Raw genomic sequence first — 26,532 nt, 5'->3', positions numbered from 1 at the left:
GAGCATGGAGGCTAAATCTGTCATAGGAGAAGACATGTCGGACAACTTAAACGCTTCCAGACACACTGAACTCCTCCAGGACAAAAAGACGCCTGCTTAACGAGCGTCCCACTCATGACAAGCTGACACCCCTTGGCAGCGCCGTGAAGTATTGGACGCCTCCACTAGATGTCGCACTTGAGTACGAACTGTGCTGCATGCTGATTGGCAGCAATGATGTCGTTCTAATTTTGTGTACGCTACTGTTGTTGTGCTGCAGTGCTCATGTTGATGTGTTCCTGCCTTATTTATGGTCAGGCAGAAAGCTCTACTCATCCGTCGTGACCTCAAAGCCAAGAAGTTGCCATAGCGACAGTTTTCTTTCACACTCTTTAACTCAAAACAACAGTCATGTCCATTGCTGCACTGTGAACCCTCACAAAGGTACAAGTCGCTCTCAACAAGTTTAGTTTGGATGTCAACAAGAGATGTCCCGATCATGGGATCAGATTGCAGATCATTAAAAAAAAGGCATATAGACACAATCAACTGATGAGCTGCTGAGCCAAGGCATTTCAGTGTTTACATGGCGTTAAAGATTCTTTCAAAAGGGATGCACACACAACAATTACATTTCTCTATTCTTTGTTGCACACATGCCAGAGTTGCATGAATTCCAGGAGAGTGCGTGTCTTGCCAGAACACCGGCTCCAATTTTAGAGCAAGCTGCAACGAACGCGTCGTCTGTCCAAAGTGTGAAGCCGCTTTTAAAATACTAATCCTCACCACCATAGCAGAAAATAAGCTAAGTCTCTTCCAAGCATACTTGCCAACCTTGAGACCTCCGATTTCGGGGGGGGGGGCGTGGTTAAGAGAGGAGGAGTATATTGACAGCTAGACTTCACCAAGTCAAGTATTTTATATATATATATATATATATATATATATATATATACATCCTGAAAATATGCAAAAAAAACTGTTTAGATAATTGATACTTCAAACTTGCATAAATAAATCATAAGGAATATAACATAACTTGGCTTCTGAGAGCTTCAAAATGTAATGAATAAAATGCTAAAGTTGTTGATAAACAAGCAATTATTTTAATAATTAAATATGGTAATTTTAAATGAATTCTTATGATAATTTAAAATTAATTATTTCAAATATGTTTATTTTAATGTATAATTCTATGGCTGGACGTAATAAGGAGTCAGAAAAAATACAAATAAAAATACAATAAATGTTGATGTTTTTAGCAAAATATAGTAAAAATGTATTTTTTTTTTTTTTTTTTTTTTAAATAAATATATTTATTTTTAGTTAAGATAAACATAATAATACAATTTATCTCTGGTCTGGATGATTTAGTTCTTGTCACCCTGTTGTCCTCCTGTCGTGAAAAAAGGCTGTCCTCACTCAGGTCCAGCTGAAAATCGGGAGATTTTCGGGAGAATATTTGTCTCGGGAGGTTTTCGGGAGAGGCGCTGAATTTCGGGAGTCTCCCGGAAAATTCGGGAGGGTTGGCAAGTATGCTTCCAAGTACCTTGAAATTGCCACAAATGCGCCAGGACTCATCATGACGTCATGTCTGCATATGGGTCAGATTGCAAAAAAAATAAATAAAAAAATGCGATGTTTAATGCAAACGATTACATAAAAAGATCGGATTTGACACAAACAAATTCGAATTGGACCTCCTGCAGTGTGAATGTAGCCCAAGTCCTTGGATACAGGAGCCAATAATCGCTTTTGCTTTAGTTTAGTTATTGTGCACGTAGGGCTGTGAAACTTTGGGCACCACATGATTTGATTGGATTCAGAATCGATTCTTGATTCAAAACGATTCTCGATTCAAAATCTATAATTTTTTTTAATACCATTGGGTGCCAGTTCTTTGATTAACTACATTTCACTATAAAAAAAAAACCCCAGCTCTGATAAATTTCTATATTACTTCAAAGGTTTGTTTAATAACATTATACCCAAACATTTACCAAAGTGGCTGGACAGGATTTACAACATTAGTAGCAAATTCTAAATGCAATAAGATAAGCTTTATAAAAATGTGTTTGTGTTTACTTTAGTGAAGTGAAGTGAATTATATGTATATAGCGCTTTACATAGTGAAACCCAATATCTACGTTACATTTAAACCAGTGTGGGTGGCACTGGGAGCAGGTGGGTAAAGTGTCTTGCCCAAGGACACAACGACAGTGACTAGGATGGCAGAAGCAGGGATCGAACCTGGAACCCTCAAGTTGCCGGCACGGCCGCCCTACCAACCGAGCTATACCGCCCCGACTTTAGCTACTTACTATAAAACATTTTCAGTTTTACTCTATTATCAAAGTATCGAATCAGGACTCAAAATCGGATCAGATCAGAGGCCAAATCAAATCGGGATCGCAGGCCAAAAATATTGATCGGGACATCCCTAATGTTAGCTAAATCAAACTTAAGTGGCACCGCATCTTGTTATGCTTGAATGGAAGATTGAAGCCTACTTCATCCTCAGCAACAAAAAGAAGTGCTGTGTTAAATCAACGGACAAAAAGTAACGGTCTGTTAGATCAGAATCAGAATCAGAATCAGAATCAGCTTTATTGTCATTACGCAAGGTAACGAGATTGAGGCCATTCCATACAGTGCGATGTGTGCATGCTAGAAAAACAATGTGCAAATATATAAAAATATAAAAAATATAGAAGTGCAATGAATATGGTGTGAAATGAATATATACATGAAAAAAACAAAACAAAAAAAAAAACAGGGTGGTTGGTGGAATGGGTTATTGCACCGAAGAGAAGGCAGTTATGAGGGACAATGGGGCAGTCCGTTCAGGATGGTTATGGCCCTGGGGAAGAAGCTGTTCTTTAGCCTGTTTGTTTTGGTTTTAATGCACCTGTAGCGCTTCCCAGAGGGCAGATCAGTGGTTCTCAAATGGGGGTACTTGAAGGTATGCTAAGGGGTACGTGAGATTTTTTTGAAATATTCTAAAAATAGCAACAATTCAAAAATCCTTTAAAAATATAAATAGAAACCTATCTTTTTTTCCAAATAGTTCAAGAAAGACCACTACAAATGAGCAATATTTTGCACTGTTATACAATTTAATAAATCAGAAACTGATGACATAGTGCTGTATTTTACTTCTTTATCTCTTTTTTTCAACTAAAAATGCTTTGCTCTGATTAGGGGGTACTTGAATTAAAAAAATGTTCACAGGGGGTACATCACTGAAAAAAGGTTGAGAACCACTGTGTTAGATAACTGTTTATCGCTTATTTAGCAATGGAGACGCACAAGAACTTAACCGAACTAAAACAAACAGTAGTACAGAACGGTAAAAAAAAAAGTGCTTTCTGTAGTTGTGTTGAAGCAGAACTACAGAAGTTGTCCTCAAGCGCTGGTTCTGTAGTCCACACTGTCCTCTTGAAAGCCATTGTTCCGTCAGCCATCTTTGAAGTGGACCCATGTTGGCGGCCCGCTGGCTGAGGGCCAAGTGCGTCCACAAACAACAACCTTATCAGTGAACACTGTTTGCTCGTTACTGCTCTTTGGCGGCATTCTAACGTTTAATGGCGGCTAATACGAGCTGACAGACTTTGGCATTCCTGAGTGGATTTCTCACAGTGCGGATCAATGTCAAAGAAATGTCCTCTAATTTGCTCCGCAGATCAGTCCAGAATATGAAAACAAAGTCGAGATTTAATTCTATTAAAGGAACGGTCAACTTCAATGAAACAATCTTGTACTATTTTTCAGCTTTTTAAATAAGCTTCGGATATCCCACAATCTTGTGTTGACTGAAATCTCGCCTTAATGAAGGATTTAAACTGTTTAAAGTGCTTTTCATAAGCCATAGTTTTGTGTATGTAGCTTTAATGCTATAGGTCTGAAGTAGTTTTTGCCTCGGCCCCGTGAGAATCCTGCGTGTGACTGAAGCATTAAAGGGGAACATTATCACCAGACCTATGTAAGCGTCAATATATACCTTGATGTTGCAGAAAAAAGACCATATATTTTTTTAACCGATTTCCGAACTCTAAATGGGTGAATTTTGGCGAATTAAACGCCTTTCTAATATTCGCTCTCGGAGCGATGACGTCACATCGGGAAGCAATCCGCCATTTTCTCAAACACCGAGTCAAATCAGCTCTGTTATTTTCCGTTTTTTTCGACTGTTTTCCGTACCTTGGAGACATCATGCCTCGTCGGTGTGTTGTCGGAGGGTGTAACAACACGAACAGGGACGGATTCAAGTTGCACCAGTGGCCCAAAGGTGCCAAAGTGGCAAGAAATTGGACGTTTGTTCCGCACACTTTACCGACGAAAGCTATGCTACGACAGAGATGGCAAGAATGTGTGGATATCCTGCGACACTCAAAGCAGATGCATTCCCAACTGGACTGGACAGATCAGCTTTCAGGAAAAGAGAGCGGATGAGGGTATGTCTACAGAATGTATTAATTGATGAAAACTGGGCTGTCTGCACTCTCAAAGTGCATGTTGTTGCCAAATGTATTTCATATGCTGTAAACCTAGTTCATAGTTGTTAGTTTCCTTTAATGCCAAACAAACACATACCAATCGTTGGTTAGAAGGCGATCGCCGAATTCGTCCTCGCTTTCTCCCGTTTCGCTGGCTGTCGTGTCGGTTTCGCTTGCATACGGTTCAAACCGATATGGCTCAATAGCTTCAGTTTCTTCTTCAATTTCGTTTTCGCTACCTGCCTCCACACTACAACCATCCGTTTCAATACATGCGTGATCTGTTGAATCGCTAAAGCCGCTGAAATCCGAGTCTGAATCCGAGCTAATGTCGCTATACCTTGCTGTTCTATGCGCCATGTTTGTTTGTATTGGCATCACTATGTGACGTCACAGGAAAATGGACGGGTGTATATAACGATGGTTAAAATCAGGCACTTTGAAGCTTTTTTTTTAGGGATATTGCGTGATGGGTAAAATTTTGAAAAAAACTTCGAAAAATAAAATAAGCCACTGGGAACTGATTTTTAATGGTTTTAATCCTTCTGAAATTGTGATAATGTTCCCCTTTAAGCAGTTGCCGTTGGTTGATTTAGCCAGGACTAGCTTCAGTGTGCTCAAATAACCACCAGGTGGCATCTGTGAGCTGATAATACATTATAATTTCTTAATTTTTCGGACTTATCATGCCTTTTCACATTGAATAAACGCCATAGTAGTACATTCTTCGCTCACGCTTTAAGTGAGGGATGAGGCAAAAAAACTAATACAGACCTCATGTATAACTTCCTGTTGGTCATGGGACAGAAAGTTACTTACAGCCTGTGTTTTGGTGTCCTCAATAGGGCTGGGTAAAAAAAAAAGTTTATAGCCCAATCTTGTTTAAATTTTGCGATATCTCATTCCCTCCACCAGTAGCAGCAGTATCACGCTATGCTAAGGCCGTCCGAGGCAAAACAAAAGAAAGTGAGGGACTTGTAAGCATTGCAATTTTCTGCAGACCATGGCTACGCAGTATTAGAGGCCATCACACATTTTGTTGGCAAAGAGCCTCGTCCAGGTGCTCAAAGTGAACCACACTAAATTATAATTACTGTCTGACTGAAACTGTTATTTCTATTTATTGGATTTATAACCGAGAGTCTTGTAAGATGTTTATGTAGCTCATTATGAAGAAAGGACAGCAGCCATAAATCGGGAGGTACTTTTGTTTACAAATCTCCCCGCACTGTCAAGTGCGCCAGAAAAAACAAGGAGCACACTTTTGGCCTTCACAATAAAATCGCTGTGTTTTACCGCCTGTCTGACGGAACTGTGCACAAGAGAAAAACATGAAGTACATTCGTATTTTGTAACAGAGTTGAGACATTTGTATTATTTGAGTGCGGATCGAATCGATTTAGAACCTTCTGAATCAAATTCTAATCGATTTAGGAAATTGGCCATGATACCGATCCTTGGAAGCACCCATGTAAAATTGGGACAACAGTGTCCTTTAGGACCGAGGTTCTTAACCTTTTTGACAACACAGGGGCCAGAGCCCACTCCAATATTACCGTATTTTCCGCACCATAAGGCGCCCTGGGTTAAAAGCCGCGCCTTCAATGAACGGCATATTTCAAAACTTTGTCCACCTATAAGCCGCCCGGTGTTGTAAGCCGCATCTAACTGCGCTAAAGGAATGTCAAAAAAACAGTCAGATAGGTCAGTCAAACTTTAATAATATATTAAAAACCAGCGTTCTAACAACTCTGTTCACTCCCAAAATGTACGCAAATGTGCAATCACAAACATACGTATATCAACATGGACAGAGCTGCGTGAAAAAAGCCACCCGGCCTCTTTGCGTAAACTTAAACTTACCTTAACCACTCGCTCATCTTTTCTTCATCCATCCCTTCGAGTTAGCTTTTATGATGACGCCGGCTGGAAAGGTCTCTTTTGGCAAGGTCTTCCTTTTGAATATCACCATGGGTGGAAGTTTCTGGCCATTAGCATGGCAAGCTAGAACCACAGTGAAGGATGACTTCTCATTCCCTGTGGTGCGAATATTCACCGTACGTGCTCCCGTTGTATCCACAGTGCGGTTCACAGGAATATCAGTTGCTGTGAAATAGTAATCCGTGTGCGGATGGAGAGATTGCGTCTTTTCATGAACCGGATCCCTGACGCTTAGTAGGAGCCATTTTGTGGTCTTTACAGATGTAAACACACAAAGGAAATTAAACGTACGGTAATATCCGCGCGCTTTTTCTTCTTCTACGCGGGCGGGTGGTTGCTTACAGTAGAAGAAGAAGCGCTTCCTGTTCTATGGGGGCGGGTGCTTACCTTGGCGGTTGCTTGCGTAGAAGAAGAAGCGCTTCCTGTTCTACCGGGAAAAAAGATGGCGGCTGTTTACCGAAGTTGCGAGATCGAAACTTTATGAAAATGAATCGTAATATTAATCCATATATAAAGCGCACCGGGTTAAAAGCCGCACTGTCAGCTTTTGACTAAATTTGTGGTTTTTAGGTGCGGCTAATAGTGCGGAAAATACGGTAACACTGAATTAGTTGTCTTACTCTTGTTTTTAATTGTGTTCAATAATTATATCTAATCTAATTAGTTTAACAGAATAAACCTTGTCAAATGAATACTGCAAACGAAGGAACTCATACAATTACAATTACGCAGTGCTAAAAAAAATCTGGGTAAACATATATATAAACATGTATATTAATATTAAATAACATTAATTATAAATGTTTTTTAAATAAACTGCCAATAAAATTAAAGAGCAAATAAAAATACAGCTTCACCTAGGGCTGGGCGATCTGGACGAAAAAGTATATCTCGATATATTTTTACTTAAACTCGATATTCGATATATATCTCTATATCTTTTTACTTAAACTCGATATTCGATATATATCTCGATATCTTTTTCGGTGAAAGTATACCTATGAAGATATTTATTTGTAAGCGATATTCAGTGAAATTAAGTGAATGACAACTGTACTGTAAATATTCGGTGGCACTTTTATTAACCCAGTTAGTCAAGATAGGTATTAACAGCACAGAAAAGAAACTGTTTAAGTAGTACAGAATTACATAACATAAATAAAATATTATTTCTACGTGAAATAAATAACATAGCTGTGCAAATAATACAAAATGTATCAAGCTCAGATAAAAGAAATACATTTGGGATTTCCCTTCCTGGTTCGATGACCCGCCCTATCTTGCCTCTGATTGGCCTGTCCCTAACCAATCGTGGCTCATCATAGTAAACAACCAACCAATCATGGATAATCTTATACGTGCAAGCACGTCTCGGAAGAAGGAAGGGGAGGGGTTTAGTAGCCCATGGGGAGAACAAGGAACACAACAAATAAGCGGCGTTTGGTCATTTTAACGTGAAATAAATTATATTGATATTACGATATTTTCTTAATTCATATCTTGTTTAAAAATATATCGATATATCTTACAAACTCGATATATCGCCCAGCCCTCGCTTCACCACTTTAGCCATAGTTTTTGCGCTTAAACTTTTATGGCTTTCGCTCCAATCTTCTTGTGTTTGTTTGAGATTGTCATTACTGCCACAAGTGGTGGAAAATTGTATTACAACTAAGTACTGTTGCAGCCCATACGGACCACAGCTGAGGAACAGATATGTTTTGGCGGCCCTCTAGGGCAGTGTTTTTCCAACATTTTTTGAGCTAAGGCACATTTTTTGCGTTGAAAAAATCCAGAGGCACACCACCAACAGAAATCATAAAAAAACTAAACTCCATCCATCCATTTTCTACTGCTTGTCCCTTTTTTGGGGTCGCGGGGGGTCGCTGGAGCCTATCTCAGCTGCATTCGGGCGGTATGCGGGGTACACCCTGGACAAGTCGCCACCTCATCGCAGAAAACTAAACTCTGACAGTAAAAAGTCGTTGTCGCAATTGTTGGATACGACTTTAAACCATAACCAAGCATGCACCACTATAGCTCTTGTCTCAAAGTGGGTGAACTGTCACGACCTGTCACATCAGGGCGTGACTTATTTTGAGTTTTTTGCTGTTTTCCTGTGTGTAGTGTTTTAGTTCTTGTCTTGCGCTCCTATTTTGGTGGCTTTTTCTCTTTTTTGGGTATTTTCCTGTCGCAGTTTCATGTCTTCCTTTGAGCGATATTTCCTGCATCTACCGTATTTTTCGGAGTATAAGCCGCACCGGAGTATAAGTCGCACCTGCCGAAAGTGCATAATAAAGAAGGAAAAAAACATTTAAGTCGCACTGGAGTATAAGTCACATTTTTTGGGGACATTTATTTGATAAAAGCCAACACCAAGAATAGACATTTGAAAGGCAATTTAAAATAAATAAAGAATAGTGAACAACAAGCTGAATAAGTGTACGTTATATGAGGCATAAATAACCAACTGAGAAGGTGCCTGGTATGTTAACGTAACATATTATGGTAAGTGTCATTCAAATAACTATAACATATAGAACATGCTATACGTTTACCAAACAATCTGTCACTCCTAATCGCTAAATCCCATGAAATCTTATACGTCTAGTCTCGTGCTTGAATGAGCTAAATAATATTATTTGATATTTTACGGTAATGTGTTAATAATTTCACACATAAGTCGCTCCTGAGTATAAGTCGCACCCCCGGCCAAACTATGAAAAAAAACTGCGACTTATAGTCCGAAAAATACGGAACTCTGTTTTAGCAATCAAGAATATTTCTGTTGTTTTTATCCTTCATTGTGGAGACATTGTTGATTGTCATGTCATGTTCGGATGTACGTTGTGGACGCCGTCTTTGCTCCACAGTAAGTCTTTGCTGTCGTCCAGCATTCTGTTTTTGTTTACTTTGTAGCCAGCTCAGTTTTAGTTGTGTTCTGCATAGCCTTCCCTAAGCTTCAATGCCTTTTCTTAGGGGCACTCACCTTTTGTTTATTTTTGTTTTACGCATTAGACACCTTTTTACCTGCACACTGCCTCCCGCTGTTTCCGACATCTACAAAGCGAATAGCTACCGGCTGCCACCTACTGATATGGAAGAGTATTACACAGTTACTCTGCCGAGCTCTAGACAGCACCAACACTCAACAACAACACAGACTATAACTACTGGTTTGCAAAAACATTTTTTAACCCAAATAGGTAAAATTACATAATCTCCCACGGCACACCAGACTGTATCTCGCACAGAGGTGGGTAGAGTAGCCAGAAATTGTACTCAAGTAAGAGTACTGTTACTTTAGAGATTTATTACTCAAGTAAAAGTAAGGAGTAGTCACCCAAATATTTACTTGAGTAAAAGTAAAAAGTATGTTGTGAAAAAACTACTCAAGTACTGAGTAACTGATGAGTAACATACACACTCATATATATATATATATATATATATATATATATATATATATATATATATATATATATATATATATATATACATATACATTGATATATACAGTATATCATTTATATGTATTTATTTTGCTGTTTTTGTTTACATGTTAAAGGTGTTTTAATGAATATACATGCATGTTTAACATATAGATTCCTTTCTTTAATGAAGACTAGAATATAAGTTGGTGTATTACCTGATTCTGATGACTTGCATTGATTGTAATCAGACAGTAGTGATGATAATGTCCACGTTTACAAATGGAGGAGAAGAAAAGTTCCTCCTTTCTGTCTAATACCACATGAAAGTGGTGGTTTTTTGGCATCTTATTTGTCCAGCTTCCATATTCGTTTTTATACACTTTACAAGAAATATATTGGCGTCAAACTCCGTAGCTTGCTAGCTTGTTTGCGCTGGCTTTCGGAGACTCTTGTTTTGAAAGCGCAGGCGCGATGGAGCGGCACTTTTATTGTGAAGACAGGAACGTCCTCATGTGCGGTCAGTCTTGAGGCTTTTGACGGGATGTACGGTTGAAATAAAACAAGTATATTTGTCCTTCACACTTTTGATTGATTGATTGGAACTTTTATTATTAGATTGCACAGTACAGTACACATTCCGTACAATTGACCACTAAATGGTAACACCCCAATAAGTTTTTCAACTTGTTTAAGTCAGGTCATGTGACCACCTGTCGTCTCTGTTTGATTGGTCCAACGTCACCAGTGACTGCATCTGATTGGTGGAACGAAGTGAAACGTCACCAGTAAGGCAGGCACTTTGAAGGTCTGTCTGACAGACCAAAACAAACAAAGCGTGCATTAACAGATCGATAAAAATTAGTAGCGAGTAGCGAGCTGAATGTAGATAAAAGTAGCGGAGTAAAAGTAGCGTTCCTTCTCTATAAATATACTTAAGTAAAAGTAAAAGTATGTTGCATTAAAACTACTCTTAGAAGTACAATTTATCCCAAAAGTTACTCAAGTAGATGTAACGGAGTTACTACCCACCTCTGATCTCGCGGCACAGTGGTTGAAAAAAAAACACTGCTCTAGGGGGTGCTTGCAGACCAACAATGGTTAAGGAACACTGATTTAGGAGTAATTTATCGGAGAATCCGGCGTCAGGCTTTGCTTTGCAAGAGCAGAGGAGCAGTGATCGTGAATCTTCAGCTCCCCCTAAAAAAAAAAATATAGTCCCATTCCTGCCTTATTCAGGTTTCTTTGGGGAAACTCATGAAAAGATGGCAGCTGCAGTTTAAACTTGTGATAGATGCTGGTGCACTTCCTGTGTGGTGACAAGCATCTGAATGGTGGCGCTCTGGTTATCTGAGCGTCAACTTCCTGTCATTGCAGCGGCACTTCCTGCTGCATTCAGCCGTGTGTGCGGTAGAACGGGGGCATTGTTGTCCCGCTCCTGGCCTCCCCACCCCTCAATTTGTCTGTTTGTTTATGTGAAATGTATCCCCCCACCCCCACCCCCACATCCCTGCCCTGTTTATTGGGGGTGAGGAGTCCGGGGTAGCTGCTGAAGGGCGCCATTATCCACCTCCCTCAATGGACGCTTTGTGCCGGTGACCACAGTGGGACGGTGAGAAGGGGGGCGGGGCCACGAGGATCCCCCAATTACAATGTTTTTCAAGCCAGCGGCGGGGTTAATTGCGTGGATGATTGATAGTGAAAATGTTTCTAAAGTGCTTTTAAAGATCCATGCTGTGCATCTGAGTGTGGCGTGACAAAGCGCGGCGTCTTGGCCGGCCCCCGCCACGGTGACACGCGCTCCTTCAAAATAAAATGATCAAAAGCATGTCTCCCTGGAATGCTGGCTAACCAGAAGCGCAGAAGCGCAGAATCCAAACCGCCATGTACGTGTGTGATTTCAGCCTTTTCCCATCCGCCTGTGTGTGATTTGTTGCTCCATTGTGATGTGGAATTAATTACAAATATCACAGATGTTGTTTAGTTTGATTCCTGTCGGGATTAATGTCAGCGCTGCTCGACATAAGCGGGATGGGCTCGGTCTGTTCTCACGAGTGGTCGGGATTGCAATGATTTGAAAGCTTGTGGTCAGAGGTGGGTAGAGTAGCCAGAAATTGTACTCAAGTAAGAGTACTGTTACTTTAGAGATTTATTACTCAAGTAAAAGTAATGAGTAGTCACCCAAATATTTACTTGAGTAAAAGTAAAAAGTATGTTGTGAAAAAACTACTCAAGTACTGAGTAACTGATGAGTAACATACACACACATATCATATATATATATATATATATATATATGTATATATATATATATATATATATACACATACATTGATATATACAGTATATCATTTATATTTATTTATTTTGCCGTTTTTGTTTACATGTTAAAGGTGTTTTAATGAATATACATGCATGTTTAACACATATAGATTCCTTTCTTTCATGTTGACAAGAATATAAGTTGGTGTATTACCTGATTCTGATGACTTGCATTGATTGTAATCAGACAGCAGTGCTTAACGTCCACGTTTTCAAATGCAGGAGAAAAAAAGTTCCTCCTTTCTGTCTAATACCACATGAAAGTGGTTGGTTTTTGGTATCTTATTTGTCCAGCTTCCATATTCGTTTTCACACACTTTACAAGAAATACATTGGCGGCAAATTCCGTAGCTTGCTAGCTTGTTTGCGCTGGCTTTCGGAGACTCTTATTTTGAAAGCGCAGGCGCGATGGAGCGGCACTTTTATTGTGAAGACAGGAACTGTGCAGTCAGTCTTTAGGCTTGTGACGGGGTGTACGGTTGAAATAAAAAAAGGTCTTTTTTCCTTCACACTTTTGATTGATTGATTGAGACTTTTATTAGTAGATTGCACAGTACAGTACATATTCCGTACAATTGACCACTAAATGGTAACACCCCAATAAGTTTTTCAACTTGTTTAAGTCAGGTCATGTGACCGCCTGGCTCTGTTTGATTGGTCCAACGTCACCAGTGACTGCATCTGATTGGTGGAACGGAGTCAAACGTCACTAGTGACTGCATTTTATTGGTGGAACAGAGTGAAACGTCACCAGTAACGCAGGCACTTTGAAGGTCTGTCTGACAGACCAAAACAAACAAAGCGTGCATTAACAGATCGATAAAAATTAGTAGCGAGTAGCGAGCTGAATGTAGATAAAAGTAGCGGAGTAAAAGTAGCGTTTCTTCTCTATAAATATACTCAAGTAAAAGTAAAAGTAAGTTGCATTAAAACTACTCTTAGAAGTACAATTTATCCCAAAAGTTACTCAAGTAGATGTAACGGAGTAAATGTAGCGCGTTACTACCCACCTCTGCTTGTGGTAGACAAGCATGGGTGAATATGACAAAACCTAAACCAGTGCTTCTCAAACTGTTTAGCACCTCAGAAAAAGCTTGGCTCTCCAAGTGCCACCATAATGATCAACATTAAAATACAGTAGCGTAGTAGGCCTAAGTATTCATTAAAAACCTAGCAGAGGTTTTATTTAGCAAGTATAGTTTAAAATGTTTGGCCGCTGTAACATTACACACATTTTGAACAGTAACACTGTTTGAATATGGGAAAATAAAACACTGTACTTCCTTGGCGTATCACTATCAGTACCCGTACCACAGTTTGAGAATCACTGACCTAATCAATCAATCAATCAATCAATCAATGTTTATTTATATAGCCCTAAATCACAAGTGTCTCAAAGGGCTGCACAAGCCACAACGACATCCTCGGTACAAAGCCCACATAAGGGCAAGGAAAAACTCACCCCAGTGGGACGTCGATGTGAATGACTATGAGAAACCTTGGAGAGGACCGCATATGTGGGTAACCCCCCCCCCCCTCTAGGGGAGACCGAATGCAATGGATGTCGAGTGGGTCTGACATAATATTGTGAGAGTCCAGTCCATAGTGGATCCAACATAATAGTAAGAGTCCAGTCCATAGTGGGGCCAGCAGGTCACCATCCCGAGCGGAGACGGGTCAGCAGCGCAGAGATGTTCCCAGCCGATGCACAGGCGAGCGGTCCACCCCGGGTCCCGACTCTGGACAGCCAGCACTTCATCCATGGCCACCGGACCTGTGCCCCCCCCCCCCCTCCACAAGGAAGAGGGGAGCAGAGGAGAAAAGAAAAGAAACGGCAGATCAACTGGTCTAAAAGGGGGGCTATTTAAAGGCTAGAGTATACAAATGAGTTTTAAGATGGGACTTAAATGCTTCTACTGAGGTAGCATCTCTAATTGTTACCGGGAGGGCATTCCATAGTACTGGAGCCCGAATAGAAAACGCTCTATAGCCCGCAGACTTTTTTTGGGCTCTGGGAATCACTAATAAGCCGGAGTTCTTTGAACGCAGATTTCTTGCCGGGACATATGGTACAATGCAATCGACAAGATAGGACGGAGCTAGACCGTGTAGTATTTTATACGTAAGTAGTAAAACCTTAAAGTCACATCTTAAGTGCACAGGAAGCCAGTGCAGGTGAGCCAGTATAGGCGTAATATGATCAAACTTTCTTGTTCTTGTCAAAAGTCTAGCAGCCGCATTTTGTACCAATTGTAGTCTTTTAATGCTAGACATAGGGAGACCCGAAAATAATACGTTACAGTAGTCGAGACGAGACGTAACGAACGCATGAATAATTATCTCAGCGTCGCTAGTGGATAAAATAGAACGAATTTTAGCGATATTACGGAGATGAAAGAAGGCCGTTTTAGTAACACTCTTAATGTGTGACTCAAAGGAGAGAGTTGGGTGGAAGATAATACCCAGATTCTTTACTGACCAAACCAAATAAATCTGCACAGTTCAGTTGCGATGGAGTCCATGCACAAAGAATACTACGACCCGCATGAATAATAATCTTCACAGGGGAGGTTTAAGACGAGTGTTTGTGTAAATAAAAGGTGGTGTACGTCTTTGCGACCAGTGGTGGCACTCATTATGTGCATGCTTCCTGTCCTGTCAAAGTTGATTGTACCACGGATTTTTCATCGTGTCTCTTTGTGTCCATGTGTAGACCTTCACGGCGTGGTGCAACTCCCACTTGAGGAAGTCCGGCACACAGATCGAAAACATCGAAGAGGACTTCAGGGATGGACTCAAACTTATGCTGCTTCTGGAGGTCATCTCAGGTAACGCAGCCGGTCTCTACCGTGTTCTTTTTTTTTTGCACGACTGTGTCGTAATTCCAAGGTCCTCTGTATGCTCCAAGCGCTGCAGAGACTTGGTGTGTAACACGTTTGTCATCAGACTGTCAGGCGCAGTACACAAAGCGAGGGTACCTGCTTTTGCGTCTACTCTAGGGATGTAACGATAAACGGTCTTAAAGGGGAACATTATCACAATTTCAGAAGGGTTAAAACCATTAAAAATCAGTTCCCAGTGGCTTATTTTATTTTTCGAAGTTTTTTTCAAAATTTTACCCATCACGCAATATCCCTAAAAAAAGCTTCAAAGTGCCTGATTTTAACCATTATTATATACACCCGTCCATTTTCCTGTGACGTCACATAGTGATGCCAATACAAACAAACATGGCGGATAGAACAGCAAGCTATAGCGACATTAGCTCGGATTCAGACTCGGATTTCAGCGGCTTAAGCGATTCAACAGATTACGAATGTATTGAAACGGATGGTTGTAGTGTGGAGGCAGGTAGCGAAAACGAAATTGAAGAAGAAACTGAAGCTATTGAGCCATGTCGGTTTGAACCGTATGCAAACGAAACCGACAAAAACGATACGACAGCCAGCGACACGGGAGAAAGCGAGGACGAATTTGGCGATCGCCTTCTAACCAACGATTGGTATGTGTTTGTTTGGCATTAAAGGAAACTAACAACTATGAACTAGGTTTACAGCATATGAAATACATTTGGCAACAACATGCACTTTTGAGAGTGCAGACAGCCCATTTCAGGCGCGCTAAGAACATATATTTTTCCACGATTTCAGCACTCAGGTTAACCATACCTAAATAGACACAAAATACTGCATTACACAAGACTACCCGAATGTACTCGAATGATTGAAAAAAATAAATATTTTTAAGCTAAATTATTGGTAAACACAGTTTATGTATAATAATTTACGTAAAACCGCGAGTAATGAATAAAGTTTTCATCAATTAATATATTCTGTAGACATACCCTCATCCGCTCTCTTTTCCTGAAAGTTGATCTGTCCAGTTTTGGAGTTGATGTCAGCATCTGCTTTGAGTGTCGCAGGATATCCACACATTCTTGCCATCTTTGTCGTAGCATAGCTACTCAGTGGCCTAGTGGACCTACTCAGTGGCCTAGTGGTTAGAGTGTCCGCCCTGAGATCGGTAGGTTGTGAGTTCAAACCCCGGCCGAGTCATACCAAAGACTATAAAAATGGGACCCATTACCTCCCTGCTTGGCACTCAGCATCAAGGGTTGGAATTGGGGGTTAAATCACCAAAATGATTCCCGGGCGCGGCCACCGCTGCTGCCCACTGCTCCCCTCACCTCCCAGGGGGTGATCAAGGGTGATGGGTCAAATGCAGAGAATAATCTCGCCACACCTAGTGTGTGTGTGACAATCATTGGTACTTTAACTTTAACTTTAAAGTGTGCGCAACAAACGACTGACCATTTCGTCGGCTTTCCCCACAGCCTCGTATTTTGAACAAATTTCGTCCAATTTCTTGCCACTTTCGCATCTTTGGGCCACTGGTGCAACTTGAATCCGTCCCTGTTCGTGTTGTTACACCCTCCGACAACACACCGACGAAAGTGGGAAAATGACGGATTGCTTCCCGATGTGACGTCAGCGAATAATAGAAAGGCGTTTACTTCGCCAAAATTCACCCATTTAGAGTTCGGAAATCGGTTAAAAAAATATATGGTCTTTTTTCTGCAACATCAAGGTATATATTGACGCTTACATAGGTCTGGTGATAATGTTCCCCTTTACTGATTGCCGTGGTGAAAAGACTCCTACGGTTAGTATTACTGTTTTAAATTTAAATGATAGAAAGTTCGTTAGCTTAAATGCTAGCATGAAAACATAAGTCATTAACAAATTACTGTATTCTATTCATGTTAATAAATGTAATAATTAATTGAACTATTCCTTATTACAAATGCACTGTTTTTAAAAGTTGCAAGTGATGAACACTTATTTAATGACATGAAAATAAATGTAAAACTGCATCAATATACATAAATTAGAGGTGCATCAATAATCGATTTTTAATCAAATCGCAGCTCCTGAACCGTAATCGAATCGTGAGGTGCCCAAAGATTCCCACCTCTACTCCTCAGATGGGCACATTGAACCTCTATACGTATTATCTATTGTCTCTCAGAATGATCGAAAAGAGTGTTTCTACGGTGCGTTCAAGGACCGCTGAACAGAGTAGGACACAACACCTGCCAGAGATAGTAATAAGAGAGTGCATTTGTTACAAACATTTCGTTGATATGAATCTGAAAGTGCTACAGTACAAACCAATATTTAAAACAATAAAAGCTTAGTCGTTAAAACAGATAAAATACAGATAAAAAAGACAAACATTATTAGAGAAGCGTAAGAAACACAAAACATGCAAAATAATGGGTTTTTTAATAGTGTGTCTATTTATTTTAGTTTTTTAAAAGATTGAAATATATTTCAGTGTGTGCACAGTGCATATGAACTTTTTGAGTGCGTTCAACAATAGCACAATAACCGTGATATGAAATGTTCACATCGTTACATACCTCATCTACTCCATAACAAATACAGGGCTAGCGATAGTGCCAAGGAGAAGCAAGAGCTTGAAAATCCTCCTCCGTCAAAGTTTCCTTGAGAGCCTAATATGTAAATGTCAGTGTGCTTCCGTTGTTTAGTAAACAACGGAAGCGCACTGACATTGTTTAGTAAACATCGGAAGCACACTGACATTTATATACAGTATTAGGCTTTCAATGAAACTTTGTTGGGCCTGGAAATTCCAACACAGGAACTTTCATTTACTTAAAAGTAAAATAAACATTTTTGCTGTTCTGAGAGCTTTTTTTTATTGGAAATGACCTCCAGCTTGCTGTAACCAAAAGCTTTAACCCGCCTTAAAATCGAAGTTCGTAAAAGGCTGTGATTATTTCGGATTGTTGCATAAAAGACGCAACAGGCTGTCTAACATTGCCGCACCCCGTCTATCTAGCTCAGGGCCGGCCCGTGGCATAGGCCGTATAGGCAAATGCTAAGGGCGCCGTCCATCAGGGGGCGCCACGCCAGTTCCACAAATGTTGGAGAAAAAAAAAAAAAAGTTGGTACTATTATTTCTAAATACAAAAAATAATCCCACGTTAATTAAAATGCAAAGTAAAGCCTATTTAATAGAAATATTATTTGTTACAACATTACGCCCCCCCCCCCCCCCCCGCACGGTGCGCCCCCTCCCTTCCCGTATCATGACTCTTTTTGGACGTCACCACATCAAAAAATCAACACAAGATGTCAAAACGGCCAAAACTGTCAGGTGCCCAGGGAAGAAAAAAGAGAAAAGAAGAGGGGTAGAAACGAGAAAAGACAGAAGTAGCAGGTAGGTAACGTTAGCCTACATGAAATGATTTGTCTGTTACAGAATGTGATAGTAACCTGGCTTTTTAGCATTAAGCTAATGCTACATGATTCGGCAATTGCTAATCAATAAATAGCTAGTTCTGTTTTAACGTCGGGTTAATATTGTGGAGGGGGCTAAATTGTTATGGAAAATAATAATGTAACGTTAGGTAATTACAGTACTCCCACCTTACATTCCTCAGGGACATTTGTATTAGATCTTTTAAGCAGGTGTTTTTTGTTTACGTTGTTATTGCCTTCTGGTTAGCTAATGTTTGCCCTGCAGGTAATAGTCACTTTTCCACCCCTTTATATATTAGGTATAGTTGTAAGTAAAAAAAAAAGGTCAAAGACAAAGCTATTCGGGTTCTTGTGAGTATATACACTTCACTGCCGATGTGGGGGGGGCGCCACCTAAAATCTTGCCTAGGGCGCCAGATTGGTTAGGGCCGGGCCTGATCTAGCTGTACAATCTTTAATAAGGCAGAGTGTTCCTAATGAAGTGGCCCGTGAGTGTACTCAAACAGCAGTGTCTAATGTCACAAGAACGGAAAGCGGGATATTGCACCTGTAGTCCGACGTACTCGTGGTGTCCTAAACCGATATTGATATTGGATATCGGTCCGATATCAGCAAAAAACAAGTATCAAATGATATCAGCTTGCATTGAAAATTTCCGATGCAAGCAGTCCTGCAGCGCGTTTACTTGTGCAAAGCTGGACAGCCAGTTGACATCTAAATGTTCTCCAATAAACACATAAGGTTGATCTTTTATTCTATTTAGTCAACATGTTTGGCTATAGGCTACTCTGAGCTAGCAGCTACACATATGCTCCACTAATAAATATATAATAATAATTGAACAATATTGCAGTCTAAAACAGCGCATTTGTCAATATAAACATGTTTCAAGTAATTATAAATGCATATTCCTTACACATACCAAGTCTTTAAGGCAGAAGCGTATTAGAAAGTATCCAGTAACAAACGTGTCAGCATCATTCAACTCACCACGTCATGAGCTTAATTTTTTTAATTATAGTGACCACTAGGTGTTGCCAGAAAAACAAATTATCATTCAACTTCAAAAGCATAAATCTGACTTAAGGTGAGCGTTTTCCATACCTACAATTATTCTATAACTAATTTCACTTAATCAAACCCTTTCCAACAACCCACTCTAGAAAATAATAAAAATATGTACCGTATTTTTCGGAGTATAAATCGCTTCGGAGTATAAGTCGCACCGGCCGAAAATGCATAATAAAGAAGGGAAAAAAACATATATAAGTCGCACTGGAGTATAAGTCGCATTTTTGGGGGAAATTTATTTGATAAAAGCCAACACCAGGAATAGACATTTGAAAGGCAATTTAAAATAAATAAAGAATAGTGAACAACAGGCTGAATAAGTGTACGTTATATGAGGCATAAATAACCAACTGGTATGTTAACGCAACATATTATGGTAAGAGTCATTCAAATAACTATAACATATAGAACATGCTATACGTTTACCAAACAATCTGTCACTCCTAATCGCTAAATCCCACGAAATCTTATACGTCTAGTCTCTTACGTGAATGAGCTAAATAATATTATTTGATGTCTTACGGTAATGTGTTAATAATTTCACACATAAGTCGCTCCTGAGTATAAGTCGCACCCCCGGCCAAACTATGAAAAAAAAACTGCGACTTTAGTCCGAAAAATACGGTATATAATAATAATTGAACAATATTGCAGTCTAAAACAGCGCATTTGTCAATATAAACACGTTACACATACAAAGTCTCTAAGGCAGAAGCGTATTAGAAAGTATCCAGTAACAAACGTGTCAGCATCATTCAACTCACCGCATCATGAGCTTAATTTTTTTAATTATAGTGACCACTAGGTGTTGCCAGAAAAACAAATTATACCATAAATCTGTCTTAAGGTGAGTGTTTTTCATACCTACAATTATTCTATAACTAATTTCACTTAATCAAACCAACAAGCCACTCTAGAAAATAATAAAAATATGTACTATGATTCGTGCTTATATCGCATCGGTTGCGGCCAATACTCACGGCTCCTATATCGTTATCGTATCGGCAGTGGAAACGGTTGCATTGCAAATAAATTTCTATGAATTCTTAAATATGTTTTCTGAAGTATTTGCGTGATTTGTGCAGGTGAACGGTTAGCCAAGCCTGAGCGAGGCAAGATGAGGGTCCACAAGATCAACAACGTCAACAAAGCTCTGGACTTCATCGCCAGCAAGGGAGTCAAACTGGTCTCCATTGGTGCTGAGGGTTAGTACACAACACACGCACACACTTTGTCAGCTCGATGAGCATCTCTTTAAAAGGTCATCCAATAGAAGCTGAGAGCAAAGTGTCAGTTGACAATTGAGGCTGGCGGGATGGACACACCCTTTATTAACTGTAAAGTGTAAACATAAGTTTACAATGATAAGACGGAGGCAAATAACAAAAGTCAGCCTTATCCATCCATTTTCTACTGCTTGTCCCTTTTGGGGTCGCGGGGGGTGCTGGAGCCTATCTCAGCTGCATTCGGGCGGTATGCGGGGTACACCCTGAACTAGGGATGATGTTTGATAAGAAATTATCGAGTTCGAGCCTATTATCGAATCCTATTATCGAACCGATTCCTTATCGATTCTCTTATCGAGACCAGATAGGTTGTTGTATATGGAAAAAAACACACAATATTTGGTTTAACAAAAGCTCACTTTTATTATGTAATTTAAAAAAAAAATCTAATAAATAAATAAATATTGACTGTTACCCACCTAAAAAAATCAAATAAATAAATATTGACTATTGTTACCCAAAGTATATTAAGTGGGATTTTTCAGAGAAACAAATATATACAGTAACACAAAAACAACCTCTCTCTGTGATCACTATAGGTGTCTAAATAATATAGTGTTAAATAAAATCAGTCCCTTGGGCACAAAACTGAAAATAATACAGCACTTCTGCTGCTATTTGACATAACTGTTTGTTATGATGCTTTGACATTTTTGCTCTTTATTTCTTTATTGAAAGAAAATTCTATGAAGAGAAAAGTTGTTTGCAACTTTGGTTACAATGCTAAAAAATGAAGAGTTAAAGCTAAAATAAGAAATACACTTTATTGAGTTAACATTATTTCTTTATAGGGGGAAAGATGTTATGAGCTAGAGCAGTGGTTCTCAACCTTTTTTCAGTGATGTACCCCCTGTGAACATTTTTTTAATTCAAGTACCCCCTAATCAGAGCAAAGCATTTTTGGTTGAAAAAAAAGACATAAAGAAGTAAAATACAGCACTATGTCATCAGTTTCTGATTTATTAAATTGTATAACAGTGCAAAATATTGTTCATTTGTAGTGGTCTTTCTTGAACTATTTGGAAAAAAAGATATAAGAATAGCTAAAAACTTGTTGAAAAAAAACAAGTGATTCAACTATAAATAAAGATTTCTACTTATAGAAGTAATCATCAAATTAAAGTGCCCTCTTTGGGGATTGTAATAGAGATCCATCTGGATTCATGAACTTAATTCTAAACATTTCCTCACAAAAAAAAGAAATCTTTAACATCAATATTTATGGAACATGTCCACAAAAAATCTAGCTGTCAACACTGAATATTGCATTGTTGCATTTCTTTTCACAGTTCTTTTTGACAGACATTTTAGTGACAAACCTGAGCTTGTGCTTCACTGAGTTTATGAACTTACATTCATATTTTGTTGACGTATTATTCAATATATATATTTATAAAGGATTTTTGAATTGTTGCTATTTTTAGGATATTTAAAAAAAATCTCACATACCCCTTGGCATACCTTCAAGTACCCCTAGGGGTACGCGTACCCCCATTTGAGAACCACTGAGCTAGAGAATATAACAACTACACTACCCAGCATGCAACGGGAGTTACGAGCATGCGCGGTAGCCCCGAAAAGTGTTGCATGTTGCCACGCTGTGAAAGTAAACGTCAAGAACTCAGCCAACACGCCTCTCTATATTATTTATAATTAGACAGACAACACATATACAGTGTGATTTTGTTTTGTTTACAAGGAAAGAAAAACAAAAGTTAAAAAAGGGAGATGTTGTGTATATATATATATGTATGTGCTATGTTGCTTTAAGAACGTTGCGACAGCTGCCGTAAAGGAGGTGCGTTGCTAGCCTGGTTGCTATGTTTCCGGTTGGTTGTAAAAGTGTTGGTCATGTGTTTGTACCCTGCTCAAATCTCTCAGTAAAGTTATTCATTGGATTATACCTTTTTGTTTTGAACTTTAGTACACCTTGGAGCGCTTTTTCCGGTCCATTGTTTTTCCTGCTTTCCCTATGACTGAGCTACGTGACGTCATTTCTTGTGATGTCCCACGGAGCATTTCTGGTCGGGACGGGATTCGAATAAAGAATCAACTCTTTTTCTTTACTATAGTGGTCTCGATAACAGGTACCGGTTCTCAAAAAGGGATTCGAGTCCGAGGACTCGGTTCTTTTCTTATCGAACAACCGGGAAAACCGGTTTCGAGTATCATCCCTACCCTGGACAGGTCGCCACCTCATCGCAGTGCCCTCAGTCTTCTCTTAAAGGACAAAGCAAATGTCATATCAATTTGCCTTTATTTTTTCTTAACAAGAATTGTCATACAAGTGTAAAAATAAGCTAACCACTAGTAATAGAGGTAGTAGTTGTCAAATTTAGAGTTGTTCAACTTTATAGGTCATTGATATCGGAATGATCGGTGATCTTGATGAGAGGCGAGACATCAGATGAAGAATGAATGACACGCGGTACGAAGTGTCAGCTTGCATTCAAGCAATGTCAAGTATTCAGCCACACCGCATACCATGTCTCAAAGATGACGTTCATCTTGCACCCTCACAATTAAAAAACTAGTGTGGCAGCATCATCACACCCTCAGCTGTTCTCTTTACCACCCAAGCGAGTTACATTAAACGGGTCATATTAAGCAAAACCAACTTTTCTTACCTTTTAGGCATCGATTTTTGAGTACTTGAGATCCCTAAAAGTCCCGGAGATTTGAAGTCAAACCATGGAGGCGTTGTGGACACATTGATTTTGTGACCTATTTTGCCTTAGTGATGTCAGCAGACGTCTATACAAGTCCGCCATTGTTATTGTCCCAATAACCGACATTTGTCAGTGGACAACTATAGAAAACTACAACATGGCTGAAGGGGTGGAGATACAAGTCGAAGGGGGCTTGGCCTGGAGGTGGACTATGGCACGCAAATAAGACCGCCTGCAAAACCGAGCATTCTGAGGATAGGGTCTTTTTGTGAAGATGGTTGAAGTGTTGCCCAAACAACCACCATGACATGTTATGTAAACCACAAGGAAGTGTTTTTATTGTAGAAAGAAATCCTAATAATATGACCTCCAAATTAAATTTGGCACAAACCTGCAAAGACAAATACGTCTCATAGCCAGCTCCAGCTCGTGGTGCCCAAGACGAGACTTAAAACCAGGGGAGACAGGGCCTTCTCTGTGGTCGGCCCTAAGCTCTGGAACACTCTGCCCCTCCATGTTCGAACTGCTCCCACAGTGGAGTGTTTTATGTCTCGTCTTAAGACCCACTTTTATTCTTTGGCTTTTAACACTACGTGAGTTGTGTGGTCCTCTGTTGTCCTCTGTGTTTTAAAATTTTGATTTCTATTTACTGTTTTAATTGGTTTTACCCTTTAAAATTGTTTTTAATCATATTTATTTTATATTGTTTTTAATTGTTTAATATTGTTGTGCAGCACTTTGGAAACATTTTGTTGTTTAAATGTGCTATATAAACAAAGTGGATTGGATTGGATTGATATGTCGTATTATCAGCTCACAAATAAACGACTTTGTTTTGTTTGTAGAAATTGTGGACGGAAACGCCAAGATGACCCTGGGAATGATCTGGACCATCATCCTCCGCTTCGCCATCCAGGACATCTCTGTTGAAGGTTGGACTTCCTGTTTTTTTTTCATTTACACAACATTGTATTGCTTTGCAATTTGCCAAGAGAATGCGCTTACCTTTGATTGATTGATTGAGACTTTTATTAGTAGATTGCACAGTACAGTACATATTCCGTACAATTGACCACTAAATGGTAACACCCCAATAAGTTTTTCAACTTGTTTAAGTCGGGGTCCACGTTAATCAATTCATGGTAAATTCACCTCAAAACACTTACATTGAGGTACCACTATATATATTCTTAAAGTGTCAATATTTTTCACAATTATGAATTATGTTGAACAAAAATTACTTGTTGGTCTAAGGACTTTTTTTTTGGCGTTCAGGCTTGTCAATTACTGCTCCTTTTGTATTTGTACTATAGTTGTACGGTATACTGGTACTAATAAAGTACAGCAGTACTAGTGAATTTTAAAAAGTGCGCTGTTTTGTAAGCTGTGCTTTAAAACATGTTGGGTTGGGCGACAAAGACAATATACAGTGTGATGATCAGTGTTGGGACTAACGCCGTTAGTTTCGGCGGTAACTAGTAATCTAACGCGTTATTTTTCGTTATTTTTCATGTAGTATCGGCTAGAAACAGAAGTTCTAAATGTGTTTTATTGCAGCGCTGCGGTGGAAAAGAAAAGGCGTGCTTTGTGTAGGTGCTAATCGATGCTAACATGCTATTTAGGCTAGCTATATGTACACATTGCATCATTATGCCTCATTTGTAGCTATATTTGAGGTCATTTAGTTTCCTTTAAGTCCTCTTAATTCAATGTATATCTCATGACACACTATCTGTATGTAATATGGCTTTTAATTTTTTTTGCGGCTCCAGACAGATTTGTTTTTGTATTTTTAGTCCAATATGGCTCTTTCAACATTTTGGGTTGCCGACCCCTGGTCTAGTCTCTTACGTGAATGAGCTAAATAATATTATTTGATATTTTACGGAAATGTGTTAATAATTTCACACATAAGTCGCTCCTGAGTATAAGTCGCACCCCCGGCCAAAGTATGAAAAAAACTGCGACTTATAGTCCCAAAAAATACGGTACATTGATTATATCAATATAGTTTATAGTTTATTATCTCAAAATATTTTGTTATTTTGTGTTCTCCCGATACCAAATTATTGGTACCGGGCCAACACTATTTTTGCGTTACTGCGTTATTTTTCGTTATTTTTCATGTAGTATCGGCTAGAAACAGAAGTTCTAAGTGTGTTTTATTGCAGCGCTGCGGTGGAAAAGAAAAGGCGTGCTTTGTGTAGGTGCTAATCGATGCTAACATGCTATTTAGGCTAGCTATATGTACACATTGCATCATTATGCCTCATTTGTAGCTATATTTGAGCTCATTTAGTTTCCTTTAAGTCCTCTTAATTCAATGTATATCTCATGACACACTATCTGTATGTAATATGGCTTTTAATTTTTTTTGCGGCTCCAGACAGATTTGTTTTTGTATTTTTAGTCCAATATGGCTCTTTCAACATTTTGGGTTGCCGACCCCTGGTCTAGTCTCTTACGTGAATGAGCTAAATAATATTATTTGATATTTTACGGAAATGTGTTAATAATTTCACACATAAGTCGCTCCTGAGTATAAGTCGCACCCCCGGCCAAAGTATGAAAAAAACTGCGACTTATAGTCCCAAAAATATGGTACATTGATTATATCAATATAGTTTATAGTTTATTATCTCAAAATATTTTGTTATTTTGTGTTCTCCCGATACCAAATTATTGGTACCGGGCCAACACTATTTTTGCTATGATACAATATTCTTTCAATGATAGCCAATGTTAGCTAGCCAAATCGCTATCATTCGCACACAACAACCAAAGCTAATGGTTTTGGTTCCGTCATTACGTGCTGAAAGCCGTAAGAGGGCAAGATATAACGCTTATTGGAAAGTTAGCGCCCTCTAGGCATCCGTGTAAAGTTGCCCCTTTTAAAGTTAGACAATACTTTAGTTTAGCTGACATCATTGTTTCTTGTCTTTGCTCGCTGAACAAGGCGTTTGGGTTTATTGTGATGGAGGCATTCCTTAACTAGGAAAAAAACTGTTTGTCCTGACGAGTAGAATCTTTCATCTTCTTCCCCTTCCGTC

At 39.2% G+C, this 26,532-nt stretch overlaps 1 protein-coding gene across 2 annotated transcripts in view; it reads left to right on the top strand.

Annotated features, from left to right (window-relative positions):
* The window catches only part of actn4 (actinin, alpha 4), a 155,366-nt gene that overhangs the window by 71,191 nt on the left and 57,643 nt on the right, over nt 1–26,532 (top strand). For both annotated transcript variants that reach the window (XM_061972306.1, XM_061972305.1), the window contains exons 2-4: nt 14,883–14,997; nt 20,613–20,732; nt 24,328–24,414. In XM_061972306.1, coding sequence (XP_061828290.1) covers nt 14,883–14,997; nt 20,613–20,732; nt 24,328–24,414 — 322 coding nt within the window. The remainder of the gene's footprint in view (nt 1–14,882; nt 14,998–20,612; nt 20,733–24,327; nt 24,415–26,532) is intronic.

Source organism: Nerophis lumbriciformis, linkage group LG17 (assembly GCF_033978685.3).
Source record: "Nerophis lumbriciformis linkage group LG17, RoL_Nlum_v2.1, whole genome shotgun sequence".
In the NCBI taxonomy this organism is placed as follows: Eukaryota; Metazoa; Chordata; class Actinopteri; order Syngnathiformes; family Syngnathidae; genus Nerophis; species Nerophis lumbriciformis.
Note: the sequence above shows the minus strand (reverse complement) of the source record. Positions and strands in the feature narration are given on the sequence as shown.